At 40.8% G+C, this 11,127-nt stretch overlaps 2 protein-coding genes across 2 annotated transcripts; both read right to left on the bottom strand.

Annotated features, from left to right (window-relative positions):
- Nucleotides 1-2,073: 2,073 nt before the first annotated feature.
- Nucleotides 2,074-3,282, bottom strand: LOC117987805 (plasminogen activator inhibitor 1-like). The gene has a single exon (XM_034974870.2). The coding sequence runs from the start codon at nucleotides 3,271-3,273 to the stop codon at nucleotides 2,074-2,076; it is 1,200 nt and encodes a 399-aa protein (XP_034830761.1). The 5' UTR covers nucleotides 3,274-3,282.
- A 1,350-nt stretch (nucleotides 3,283-4,632) lies between these two features.
- LOC117987804 (macrophage mannose receptor 1-like) lies at nucleotides 4,633-10,667 on the bottom strand. The gene is made up of 6 exons (XM_034974869.2): nucleotides 10,598-10,667; nucleotides 9,373-9,486; nucleotides 8,841-8,981; nucleotides 7,189-7,380; nucleotides 5,812-6,054; nucleotides 4,633-4,872 (listed from the first exon to the last, which is right to left on the bottom strand). The coding sequence occupies exons 1-6, from the start codon at nucleotides 10,647-10,649 to the stop codon at nucleotides 4,679-4,681; spliced, it is 936 nt and encodes a 311-aa protein (XP_034830760.1). The 5' UTR covers nucleotides 10,650-10,667; the 3' UTR covers nucleotides 4,633-4,678.
- Nucleotides 10,668-11,127: the final 460 nt, after the last annotated feature.

Genomic DNA, 11,127 nt, shown 5'->3' with positions numbered 1-11,127 from the left:
GTAAATTCGGTGGGTGCAGCCTCAGTAACTACCGCTATAAGTGTGCGCTAAGCTTTATTCAACTAATTAGAACATCAATCAAAGTCACGGATTAAATCTAATTAGCGGCGTCATCTAATTAAGACTTGGCTCTTTACTTGTAAGATTTCGGTTTAACTTTAACACGTCTTTGAGGGCGCTATTGGTTTTCTTTAATGGTGTTCGGATATTAACGCTTAATCTTATGAAAGTAGGTGTTAAGGAATTTGTGTCAGCAATTTATTCTCGTAGCTATATAATCGATCGATAACAGACGTCAATACGGATTTGTTACAAAGCTGCCAAAGAAAAAGTCTAAAAACATAAGAGTAAAGCAAGTCAAAAGTACATTGGCCATTTTCCTACCATGCTTGGACTATTAAAATCGAATAAAACGTAACTGGATGAAACATAATGGTTTTTTTAATTTTTTTATTTATATTTATATAAAACGACATGTCGTTTTATTTGCCTGTAAGTATATAAGTAAAAATGGCATTCAAAATATTTTTAAAGCACGGAGAATTAAGTAATTGAGTAAAATGTTTTTTGAGGTTATGTGGTATATTGCCCGGCAAACAACTTGGGCATGAAGCAGTGTAGTGAGAGAAAGTTGGCGAATCCGGGAAGCGAATGTCGACATATCAACCAATCGCGTGCACTCGCGCCGACTGATGAACTAATCGCGTGGAGCCACCATTCGCCAGCCAATCGCGTCAATACTCAAGTTGTTTGCTGGACACTGTACTTATATTATTAATCTGTAGCATTTTTAACCGACTTCCAAAAAGGAGGTGGTTCTCAATTCGGCCCGTTTTTTTTTCGACCTTTTTTAAATGTATGTACCTACATCGATTTTTTCCAGGTTTTTTTTTGTTCTTCTGGCTTTACACAGATTAGCCAATGTCAGGTTTTTTCCAGGTTTCTGGACCGATTTGCAATTTTTTTTAAATCAACAGAGGATGTTAAGGTAGTGCTCCCATTTAAATTTCTGGATCCAACTCCTCAATCCTGACGCTGCAGGATCTAAGTTATCAAGATTCAGGAAGTGTTCATAGTGAATTAATGTTGTAGGTACCAAGCAACGACTTTATGCTTCTCCCAACTCCCAACTCTTCAACCCTGATGATGTAGGGTACAGCACTCCTCAACTATAGTGATTCAGGAACTGCGGATGATGCAATATTATTTTGCGTGCCAAGCATAGACTACACCATTGAACTTCGGATCCCAACTCCTCAATGCTGATGCTGCAAGGTACTGAACTCCTAAGCCGTAGGGATTCGGGAATTTCTGATGGGAATTGATATTTTAGGTATCAAGCAATGACTACTTACACTAAAAAGCTTAAAATAAAAAAAAAAATATTAAAAAAACTGACTTCCAAAACCACTACAGTACAAAGTAAAAAATAACTTTTGTTACAAGTTTCTACACGTGTAGGTATGTATGAAGTCGGGCTAGCGTAAAATAATCTAGAAATCAAAGCGTGTAGGTACTCGCCCGAATTCAACATACATACCTACACTTGTAGAAACAAGTTTTATTTTTTACCTTGTAGTGGTTTTGGAAGTAGTTTTTTTTTTTGATGTAATCTTTAAAAAAAAATTAAACAAGATTGTCACTTTCGAATTGGTGTCTTTCAGGATGCTTTCAGGCTGTAGGTATATGGTTTATAAATAAAGTTTGTTATTGTTTCAGTCGACGCACTCAAGTAAGTAGGTAACAAAACTGTATATGTACGAATTGTCAGTTTAAACGTAGCATGTTCATATTAGCTGTAACATAAAAATGCAACTCCTCAATATATCGAAGTACGTTGCCTGCACATCGGATTGAAAGAGCGGTGATGCAAAATTATGTAGGTTAAGTAGTTAAGCAATACGATTAAAACAATACCTAGTATGTAAGATTTATTTATTGATATTGTTAGTCCGTAAGGGAGAGTAGATCATAAGCCGGCTCTGAATAAACATCTTTCACCGTTCCCGCATTTAATTATTACCTACGGCCACAACATATCTCAAAACCAGCACTTTTGTTGCGTCGAAGTTTCTAATACACATTGATTTTGGAATATGATCCGCCGAAGAGTACAGTAGCAGTAGACTTCTCCATTATAAAGAAAATAAAAGGCTCTCTTACTGGAACTTGCTTGATTGGCGTTCTTCCTTCGAGCGGGATAAACGCCGGAGACGCCGGTGTAGTGGTCGATACGATCGTGCCGTATTCCCTTATATAGACGGACACTGTCTGCGCAATGTCACCAACATATATTTTGTCTTCCGCAAAATTGTTGAAATCGGCGAAATTCTGATCGAAAACATCCGAAAGTCCCATATTGGACAATGGCGTGTTTAAAATAAGTCGTGAATTGATCGCGAGCCGCGGCAACTTCACCTCCACCTCTCCCAGACCGAGTGAGACGGCGACCTCTTGCATCTTGTTGAGGATATCCAACAAGGAGACTTCTCGGAGGCGTTCGAGAACCCGTCCGACGTCGTGCCCGCTGTCAGGTCGCACCAGCAGCATGCAGTATCTGCCGTCGTCGCCGAGCGGCAACTGCGTGAAGGAGGCGTGCAGCGACTCGGACTTCCAGAATTGAAGCTGCGCTTTCACATACATCATCATCTCGCTCCCACGCGCGTTGCCATCTCGATAGTAATCTCGTGACGAGTTCGACACGTTAAAGGGCTTCGACCATGCCGCAATAAATGATAAACAATTGGACATAACCATCGTTGCATTTAAGAAATCTTCTTCTTTTAATCGTAATATATTGCTGGCGACCTCGTGGTGCGAGCGCATGAACTCGAACGCCGAGTCCGCCGCCCGCTGCGGCGCCTCGAAATTAAGACGCGTAGCTATGAAGTTAAAATCGTTCTCTAGTCTTCTTATACCATCTGAATGAACATTCAACTGTTCATCATAAAATAAGAAATTTGTCAAACTTACATTCATGGCTCTGTTCACGACCACCGATGTTCTTTGTTTCCTGAACTCTTCTACGATTTTGCTTCTGTCCTCGGTCAGCAAAAACACTTTCGAGAATTGCTCCCAGGTCCTTCCCGTTGTCTCGTACGCCAAGCTTATAAGCAAAGACCAAACGGTATAAGGTGATATCGCCACATCTCGATCTGAACCTTGCAGGGTGTGATAGAAAAGTTCGACACTGAAATTTCTAGTCTTCGAATTAAAATCTAAATCGCCGAACGACGCAGAAATGAAAAATATTAGAAATATGATCACACGCATCGTGCACCGTCCCACTCCACGACAAGCAAGATACCGACTGACCTTTCGTTATCGAGAGTAATATGAAGTAAAATGTCAATAATACCTATCGCTAAACGTAATAATAAAGTAATAGTAGCGCTTTTCTCGAATGTGTCTACTTTCGATGAGTTCGATTGGCAACGAACACGTCAACAGAGTATTATTCAAATTATAGCCAAACTACGTTCGTTGTATGGAGCAAGTGACGGAGAGAGAGTTCCAAACGCGCCCAGGTCTGAGAAGAGCCCACAACAATTCAGACGTCCAAATCGGACGATGCACCATATCCTCTCCTAGACGAGTCGCTGAATGGTCCTAAGCATCTGTGTCACCGAGATGCAAATTAAGATGCAAACTGTGCCACTATCTGCAAACTTCAGAGGTATGTTGATTTGTTGCCTTATTAGTTTCGGTACCAGCGTTCCCGAACCTCCCGCCTTTACGCGAGAGCTACTGATTTCCCGTCCCATCTCCCATCTCCCATCTCCCATCTCCCATCTCCCGCGGGCTGATTTCGTATCTCGCGACAGGCGTGAATCTCGCGATAATTGCTGTCAAACGTCACACGTAACTAGAGAGAGACAGCTATAGCCACAAAGCAAAATAAGAAGAAGAAGAGAGACTGCAAATGAACTGTCGCATTGCTACTGCTGTCGCGTTGCTGTCGCTACTGCAACGTTTTACATAATCACCCCGCCGATTCTTCCGATTTTTAGTGTTCCGAATTCGACAAGGAACTTTCTATGTGTCTATCTGTCCGTCCGCAGCTTAGCTCAGAGACTATTATATAAAAAGCTGTAAGTTAACATGGGTAGATACATATGAATCACGCCGACAAATTCAATACTTGTAAACTCTCGCGACAAAATAACAACTTTGCAGCCTTGCATAACAAAAAACTATTTTCTCGTCGGTCCCTTGGAGTGGTGTGTCGTTGGATGAGTTCAAAAATATTGAGGGGTATAAGAAAATAATTTTTCGTTGGAAGAATAGGCATCTTCTAGGCAAGCGCGCTCCATCTTGCAAACTGTGGAATCAACTCCCTTCGACGGTGTTCCCTTTAGATTACAACATGGGGTTATTCAAAGAGCGGACCAACAAAACCAACAAACGCATCGGCAGTTCCTCTGGCGCTGCAAATGTTCATGGGCGGTCGTAATCACTTATCATCAGGTGACCCGCCTGCTCGTTTGCTCGCTATCTCTATTTTAAAAAAAATCTTAAGCGCAGGCCACACTGGGAGCAAAGCGAAACGAAAATCCGCTTCGCTTCGCGTCATCACTTGCCAGCAGATCTGATTGCAGTCAAGCGCTAGTCTATAAATAAATAAAAAATCTGTTGAAATATAATGTGTCTATTTAATTTTTATATAAAAATATAATTATTAAGATGATGGCGATGGTGGGTAGTCCTGTAAGCTGTCCGGCTCCTTCTCGCACAGGAACTTCGCAGTCCGGTCGCACCAGTAGTCGTCCAGCATCCCTTCGGGGAACAGAGCGCCGCAGTACTCGCCCGGACTGGCGTTGTCCGGTTGTCCTTTCGGCCAACCAGCATATCCCGCTTCCTCTAAAGTTTGTCCTACAATAAAACCATTAAATATATTACCTGGCGGAAATATCTGAGCACCTCGCTGGAAAAATTCCCCTGCTAAAATTGCTGTGCCCCAACGGGGTTTCAAAATTGTAATTATAAAAATAATTGTTTAATCTAAATATATAAAAGGAAAAGGCGACTGACTCACTGACTGACTGATCTATCAACGCACAGCTCAAACTACTGGACGGATCGGGCTGAAATTTGGCATGCACATAGCTATAATGACGTAGGCATCCGCTAAGAAAGGAGTTTTGAAAATTCAACCCCTAAGGGGGTAAAATACGGGCTTGAAATTTGTGTAGTCCACGCGGACAACGTCGCGAGCTTAAGCTAGTAATTTATATAATCAATATTGGAATGCATGAATAATAAAATGAAAACATGAATGCGCTTCCCCTCGCGCTTTCCCGCAGCTCGCCTATTTTCACCTATCCAGTACCCAAAGAGTATATAAACAATAGGTACATTCTACCAGTACCGCTAACTGTACCAGTGCCAGTACCGTTGCCAACATCAAGCACGTTGCATAACGTCATTAAGCCAGGTTCTCAGATATTTCCGCCAGGTTACAGAATTACCAGCTGATTCCCACAACTACGTCCGCGTGGACTAAGGTTTTTAAAAATCCCGTGGGAACTCTTTGATTTTGCGGGATAAAAAGTAGCCTATGTCACTCTCCAGGTCTTTAACTATACGGTATACCCATGCAAAAACACGTCAATCTGTTGCTCCGTTGCGACGTGATTGAAGGACAAACCAGAAAATCAACAAACCAATAAACCAACAGACAAACACACTTTCGCATTCATAATATGGAGTAATTTATTATGATATTATAATTAATAATAATCTTAGTATTTATAGACTTTCTTTTTATTACAAGCTTTTTGATCAGTACTATAGTTGAACTTAGTTACTTACCATGAACAGTCCTCCATATGCCATTCTTGTCCCAATCATGGAAACCAACGGCCGTCACAAAGTATTGCGAAGCATTTGGGTAATGTTCTCTGTACATTTCCCTGAAGACAGCAGCCTCTTCGTTGCTATTGATGATGGCCAGGTAGCCACCCTCCGCCGAACACACCTTGAAAGCTTCCGACCAAATTAGTTCTCTATCATGAAACTTGTAGCAACTGCCAGTTCTCGCGACAAACTCGTATTCTGAAAAGAAAAACCAATATACAATAGGACGCACGTCTAAACCTCACTCGATACAAAGTGTTTTTATTTATTAAATAGCTGAGGCCCGCGACTTCGTCCGCGTAGATTTATGTTTTTAAAAATCCCGTGAGTAATCTTTGATTTTCCGGCAAAAAAGTAGCCTTTTTCACTCTCCAGTATGCAAAAAATCACGTCAATCCGTCGCACCGTTGCGACCTTATTGAATGACAATCCAACAAACCAGCAAACAAACACACTTTCGTATTTATACAATTTATAATAAGGGTACTGATATGGATTAGACTACATTATCACTTGGCATCAGATGAGGCTTACACATCTTTATTTTTCTTTTCAAAATCCTTTTTACCCCGGAAAATCAAAGAGTCCTCACGGGATTTAAAAAAAATCTAATTCCAAGCGGACGAAGTCGCGGGCATCAGCTAGTTAATATTATAAATGCGAAAGTGTGTTTGTCTGTCTGTCTGTCTGTCCGTCTGTAGTCTGTCTGCTAGCCTTTCACGGCCCATCCGTTCAACCGGTTTTGACAAAATTTGGTGTAGCATTAGCTTGCATCCCGGGAAAGGACATTTTATCTCGAAAAAACATCGAAAAAATCAAAGAGTTCCACCGGGATTTTTAAAAACCTAAACCCACGCGAACGAATTCGTGGGCATCATCTAGTCTGTGATATACTTAGTAGAAATTATAAATTTTCAAATCGCCTGCCTAGAATCGAACCTGGGATCTCTCACTAATAAGACCACAGCACTTACCACTGCGCTAAGTGGGTTGTCAATGAAGTTTTTTTTTAATATATAAAAATGGCAAGCAAACGAGCAGGTGGGTCACCTGATGTTAAGTGATTACCGCCGCCCATGAACATTTTCAGTACCAGAGGAACCACCAATGCGTTGCCGGCCTTTCAGGAGTTTGTTGGTCCGCCCCTTGAATAACCCCATGCTGTAATCTAAAGGGAACACCGCCGAAGGGAGTTAACTCCACAGTTTGCATGTGAGTGGAAAAAAGGATCTGGCACAACGGGTGGTCTAAGTGCTCCAGAAACCCAGGTTGGAAGTTAGGTTCCGAAAAGAAGAAAAGGTATTGCATACTCGCATCTGTCAGAGCATTTACCTCTATCGGTAGTTCCACACGGCATGACAGACATATCCTCTGTTCTCTTCTTGTAGCACACGAACGGGAGCACCTCGGAACAGTTCACGTCTGCCAGTCTGCCGTCCAAGTAGCCGATGCAGTCCTCGTTATTGCCAGCATTGTCAGGCTCCCCTGCCATCCATTGCACGGGCATTTTGGACAAAGGCACTCCTAAAACATACCAAGATATTAGACAAGAATATGTCCAGTTTCAGAAAACTAGACAGAATCGAGAATAATCTTAGAGAAGGATTTAGGCCATAGTCCACCACGCTGCCCAAGTGCAGATTGGCAGACTTCACACACCTTTGAGAACATTACGAAGAACTCTCAGTCAGACATGCAGGTTACCTCACGATGTTTTTCTTTACAGTTAAAGAAATTTAGAGGTACGAGCTCGAGATCGAACTCCCGACCTCCTGAATAGAAGGTGGTTGTCTTAATCACTAGGCTATCACCGCCTCGAGGATAATAATGTCCTTGAAAAAATAGAATGCAATATCGCCGTCTCTTGGACAACTCTTGAAAAATCTCAACAGAATCTCCAGCGGCTCCCAGCTATCGCTTGATATCTTTCGTCTACCTAGTGGAGGGTTCCCAAAACCTGCGTTTTCCGATGCGAGGTCGCCATTCCAGCAACTTGGGGTCCCGTCGTATATGACTTCTTTGAACTATGTGCCCTGCTCATTGCCAATTGAGTTCGCAACACGTTGACCTATAACCCCAACTTCTATCGGTTCTCCGAGCTATGCGCCCGCCCATTGCTACTAACATTATGATACATTTCGTCTACAAATCCCTTCATTAACCGACTTCCAAAAAGGAGGTGGTCCTCAATTCGGCCCGTTTCCTCTCTTTTTTTAGGGTTCCTTACCTCAAAAGGAAAAACGGAACCCTTATAGGATCACTTTGTTGTCTGTTTGTCTGTCTGTCTGTCTGTCCGTCTGTCTGTCAAGAAACCTACAGGGTACTTCCCGTTGACCTAGAATCATGAAATTTGGCAGGTAGGTAGATCTTATAGCTGACATTTGGGGAAAAATCTGAAAACCGCAAATTCAGGGTTAGATCACACAAAAAAAAATTAAATTGTGGTCATGAACTAATAATTAGTATTTTCAACTTTCCAAGTGAGTGACTATATCAAGTGGGGTATCATATGAAAGGTCTTTACATGTACATTCTAAAACAGATTTTATTTTATTTTTATGCATCACAGTTTTTGAATTATCGTGCAAAATGGCGAAAAAATACGACTGTAGTAGGGAACCCTCATTGCGCGAGACTGACTCGCACTTGGCCGGTTTAAATCTTAGAATAAAAAAAATATAAGTATTAAAAAAACCGACTTTCTAAACCACTACAATGTAAAAAATAACTTTTGTTTCTACATGTGTATGTATGTATGAAGTCAGGCGAGCATAATAAACGCAACTAGAAATCAAAGCGTGAAGTTCGCCGGACTTCAACATACACATTCGTGTAGAAACAAAAGTTATTTTTTACTTTGTAGTGCTTTTAGAAGTCGGTTTTTTTAAAAATTCCGAACATAGCTCTATCGATCGATCGCCCGCTGAGTGACTATATGAGCTTTTTTATTAGTAGTCCTGTAAAAGCATGTTGAAAATGCCTACCTTCAAGAGAATAGAAATATCCTTTAGAGAAGAGTGAATGCACTCCGACGTAGATGCCCGCACAATCTGTCGATGACTTGTTCATCTCAGAACGGAGAGCATTCTGCATGACTGCATTTACAGGTGAAGCTAGCGCTGCACCTGTAATTATGAAGCGTGTTCTGAATTGGGTATTTGACTACAATTTTTTTATTACTTTATTATAAACTAGGATAAAAATAATGACGTTAACTGAAAAAAACTAATTATTAGCTTCTAGTTATTTAATTTTTAAGATTATAATAGGTTAATATAAGCTATTGGTTTTCCAAATAAAATAAAATAAAAATAATGACGTAAACTGAAAAAAACTAATTAAATCGATCAAATAACAAAAAAGTTATAAGCATTTAAATATTTCTGATTAGACAGAGATAGCGATATAGAATTTTGACGTCACACCGACCGTATTAATGCCATAGTAGCTTCGTGCGGTTTCATACAAATTTTATATATATAAATTTAAATTTTATGATATAGAAATAAGTAAGACCTTCCATGTAACACCTCTGTCGGGCATCGTGCCACGTGCCGGGCACCGCGTGGAGCTTAAGCCATCCGTCCACATCCTGGTGGTACGTGTAGTCCGAACGGAACTGTTTGCTCTCTGTAAAGATCAAGGATTAATACTACTCTAAAGTTATGGCAAAAACATAGAAGCAGCTCCTAGGAGAGCACGTATAGTGATATGGAATGGGCTCTATGAGTGTTTGGTTTATTACCCCTATTGTTTACGTGGCATGGCGAATGTAATCCTATTGTTAAGTGGAAACACGCTAGTTAATATTGAATGCACTATACCTAGACCTATTGATCCTATACCTGATCTCCCGCTTATTATGTAGAACTCTCAGTTTGCAGTTTTCCTCGCGCCGTTTTCTTTCACCGTTAAAGCAACGCACATAACTCCAAAAAGTTACAGGTGCGTGTCTGGGATCGAACTCCCGACCCCCTGATTGGAGGCCGACGTCTTAACCACAACATCGCTTAAATACACTTAGGGCGTTTGTGCACTCATCCGTCATTTTACGGATCTGTCAAAAATACGAATCGAATGTACGTATTTGTATGAGGACCATTTCGAAGAATCACGGATACGAACCGAATACGCATGAGTGCACAAACGCCCTTACAATACAGTAGCCGGCAAGAAATATTGCCTTCTCTAATCTGCCTAATCTACCTTTAGAATGAGATTTCGGCTTTGTAGAGCGCTGTCTCTGTCACTCATACCTATGTGGCGTTTTGTCGGTCTCAACGACAGAGACAACGCTCTATGAAACCGCTATCTCTTTCTATAGGTCGATGTACAATATTTTCTGCCACGTATATATTTATAATGAATTTTATCACTCACGATAGTTTAAACCACTTTAGGCGATGATTGCGTCCCAAAAGACACATTTCGGATGTTCAAAGAATCAAGTTTTGACATCAAAACCTACTAGTTTTTTTTTATATTATAAAAATTAAAGATATTCTTTAGTGAATTACGAGAGCCAAAACACGCGATTGGCACAATCTGGCTCGATACAAAAAAATCGCGAAGTTTCCGCACCACACGTTTTATTAGTGCTCGGACGGGCTCGGGCGGCCCAGACTTTTCCATACTTTTCGCCTTAAATGTTAAATTATGTAGGTTTTTATAAGTTAGTTAAAAGCAGAAGAGAATAGTTGTGATACAGACACTACTTATTAGAATAAAAAAATTAACTTACCTATCACACCATAAAATGTTAATGACATAACTAAATGTTTTATGGACAACATGATTTCTCACGGATGGTACGTACCAAGATGGTACGTACTCATTTTCTGAAGTATATATATAGGATCGATATTTTCCTGGTTTTGCCCATAGATAACAGAATTAGTGGTTTTGCCATAATAATAAACTACATAATTTTGTTATCAATTCGGGTCACTTATTTATATTTTTATATTTAGTTGGAGCCGGAAAGTCCTTGAGTGGAGACCGCGTTTAAGCAAGCGTAGTGTGGGACGCCCTCCAGCACGATGGACCGACGATATAAAGAGGCTGGCGGGAAGTGGCTGGATGAGGAAGGCTGAGGACCGGGTGTGGTGGCGCTCTTTAGGGAAGGCCTATGTCCAACAGTGGACGTTCACAGGCTGATGATGATGATGATGATGATTTATATTTAGGTAAGGCGACTTGGGGTAATTTGTAATTTCTATAAGATGATCTAATGTCTTTATTTCGGTTAATTACCTACATTTTTTTTTCTAA

This window comes from Maniola hyperantus, chromosome 13 (genome assembly GCF_902806685.2).
Source record: "Maniola hyperantus chromosome 13, iAphHyp1.2, whole genome shotgun sequence".
Classification (NCBI taxonomy): Eukaryota; Metazoa; Arthropoda; class Insecta; order Lepidoptera; family Nymphalidae; genus Maniola; species Maniola hyperantus.
Note: the sequence above shows the minus strand (reverse complement) of the source record. Positions and strands in the feature narration are given on the sequence as shown.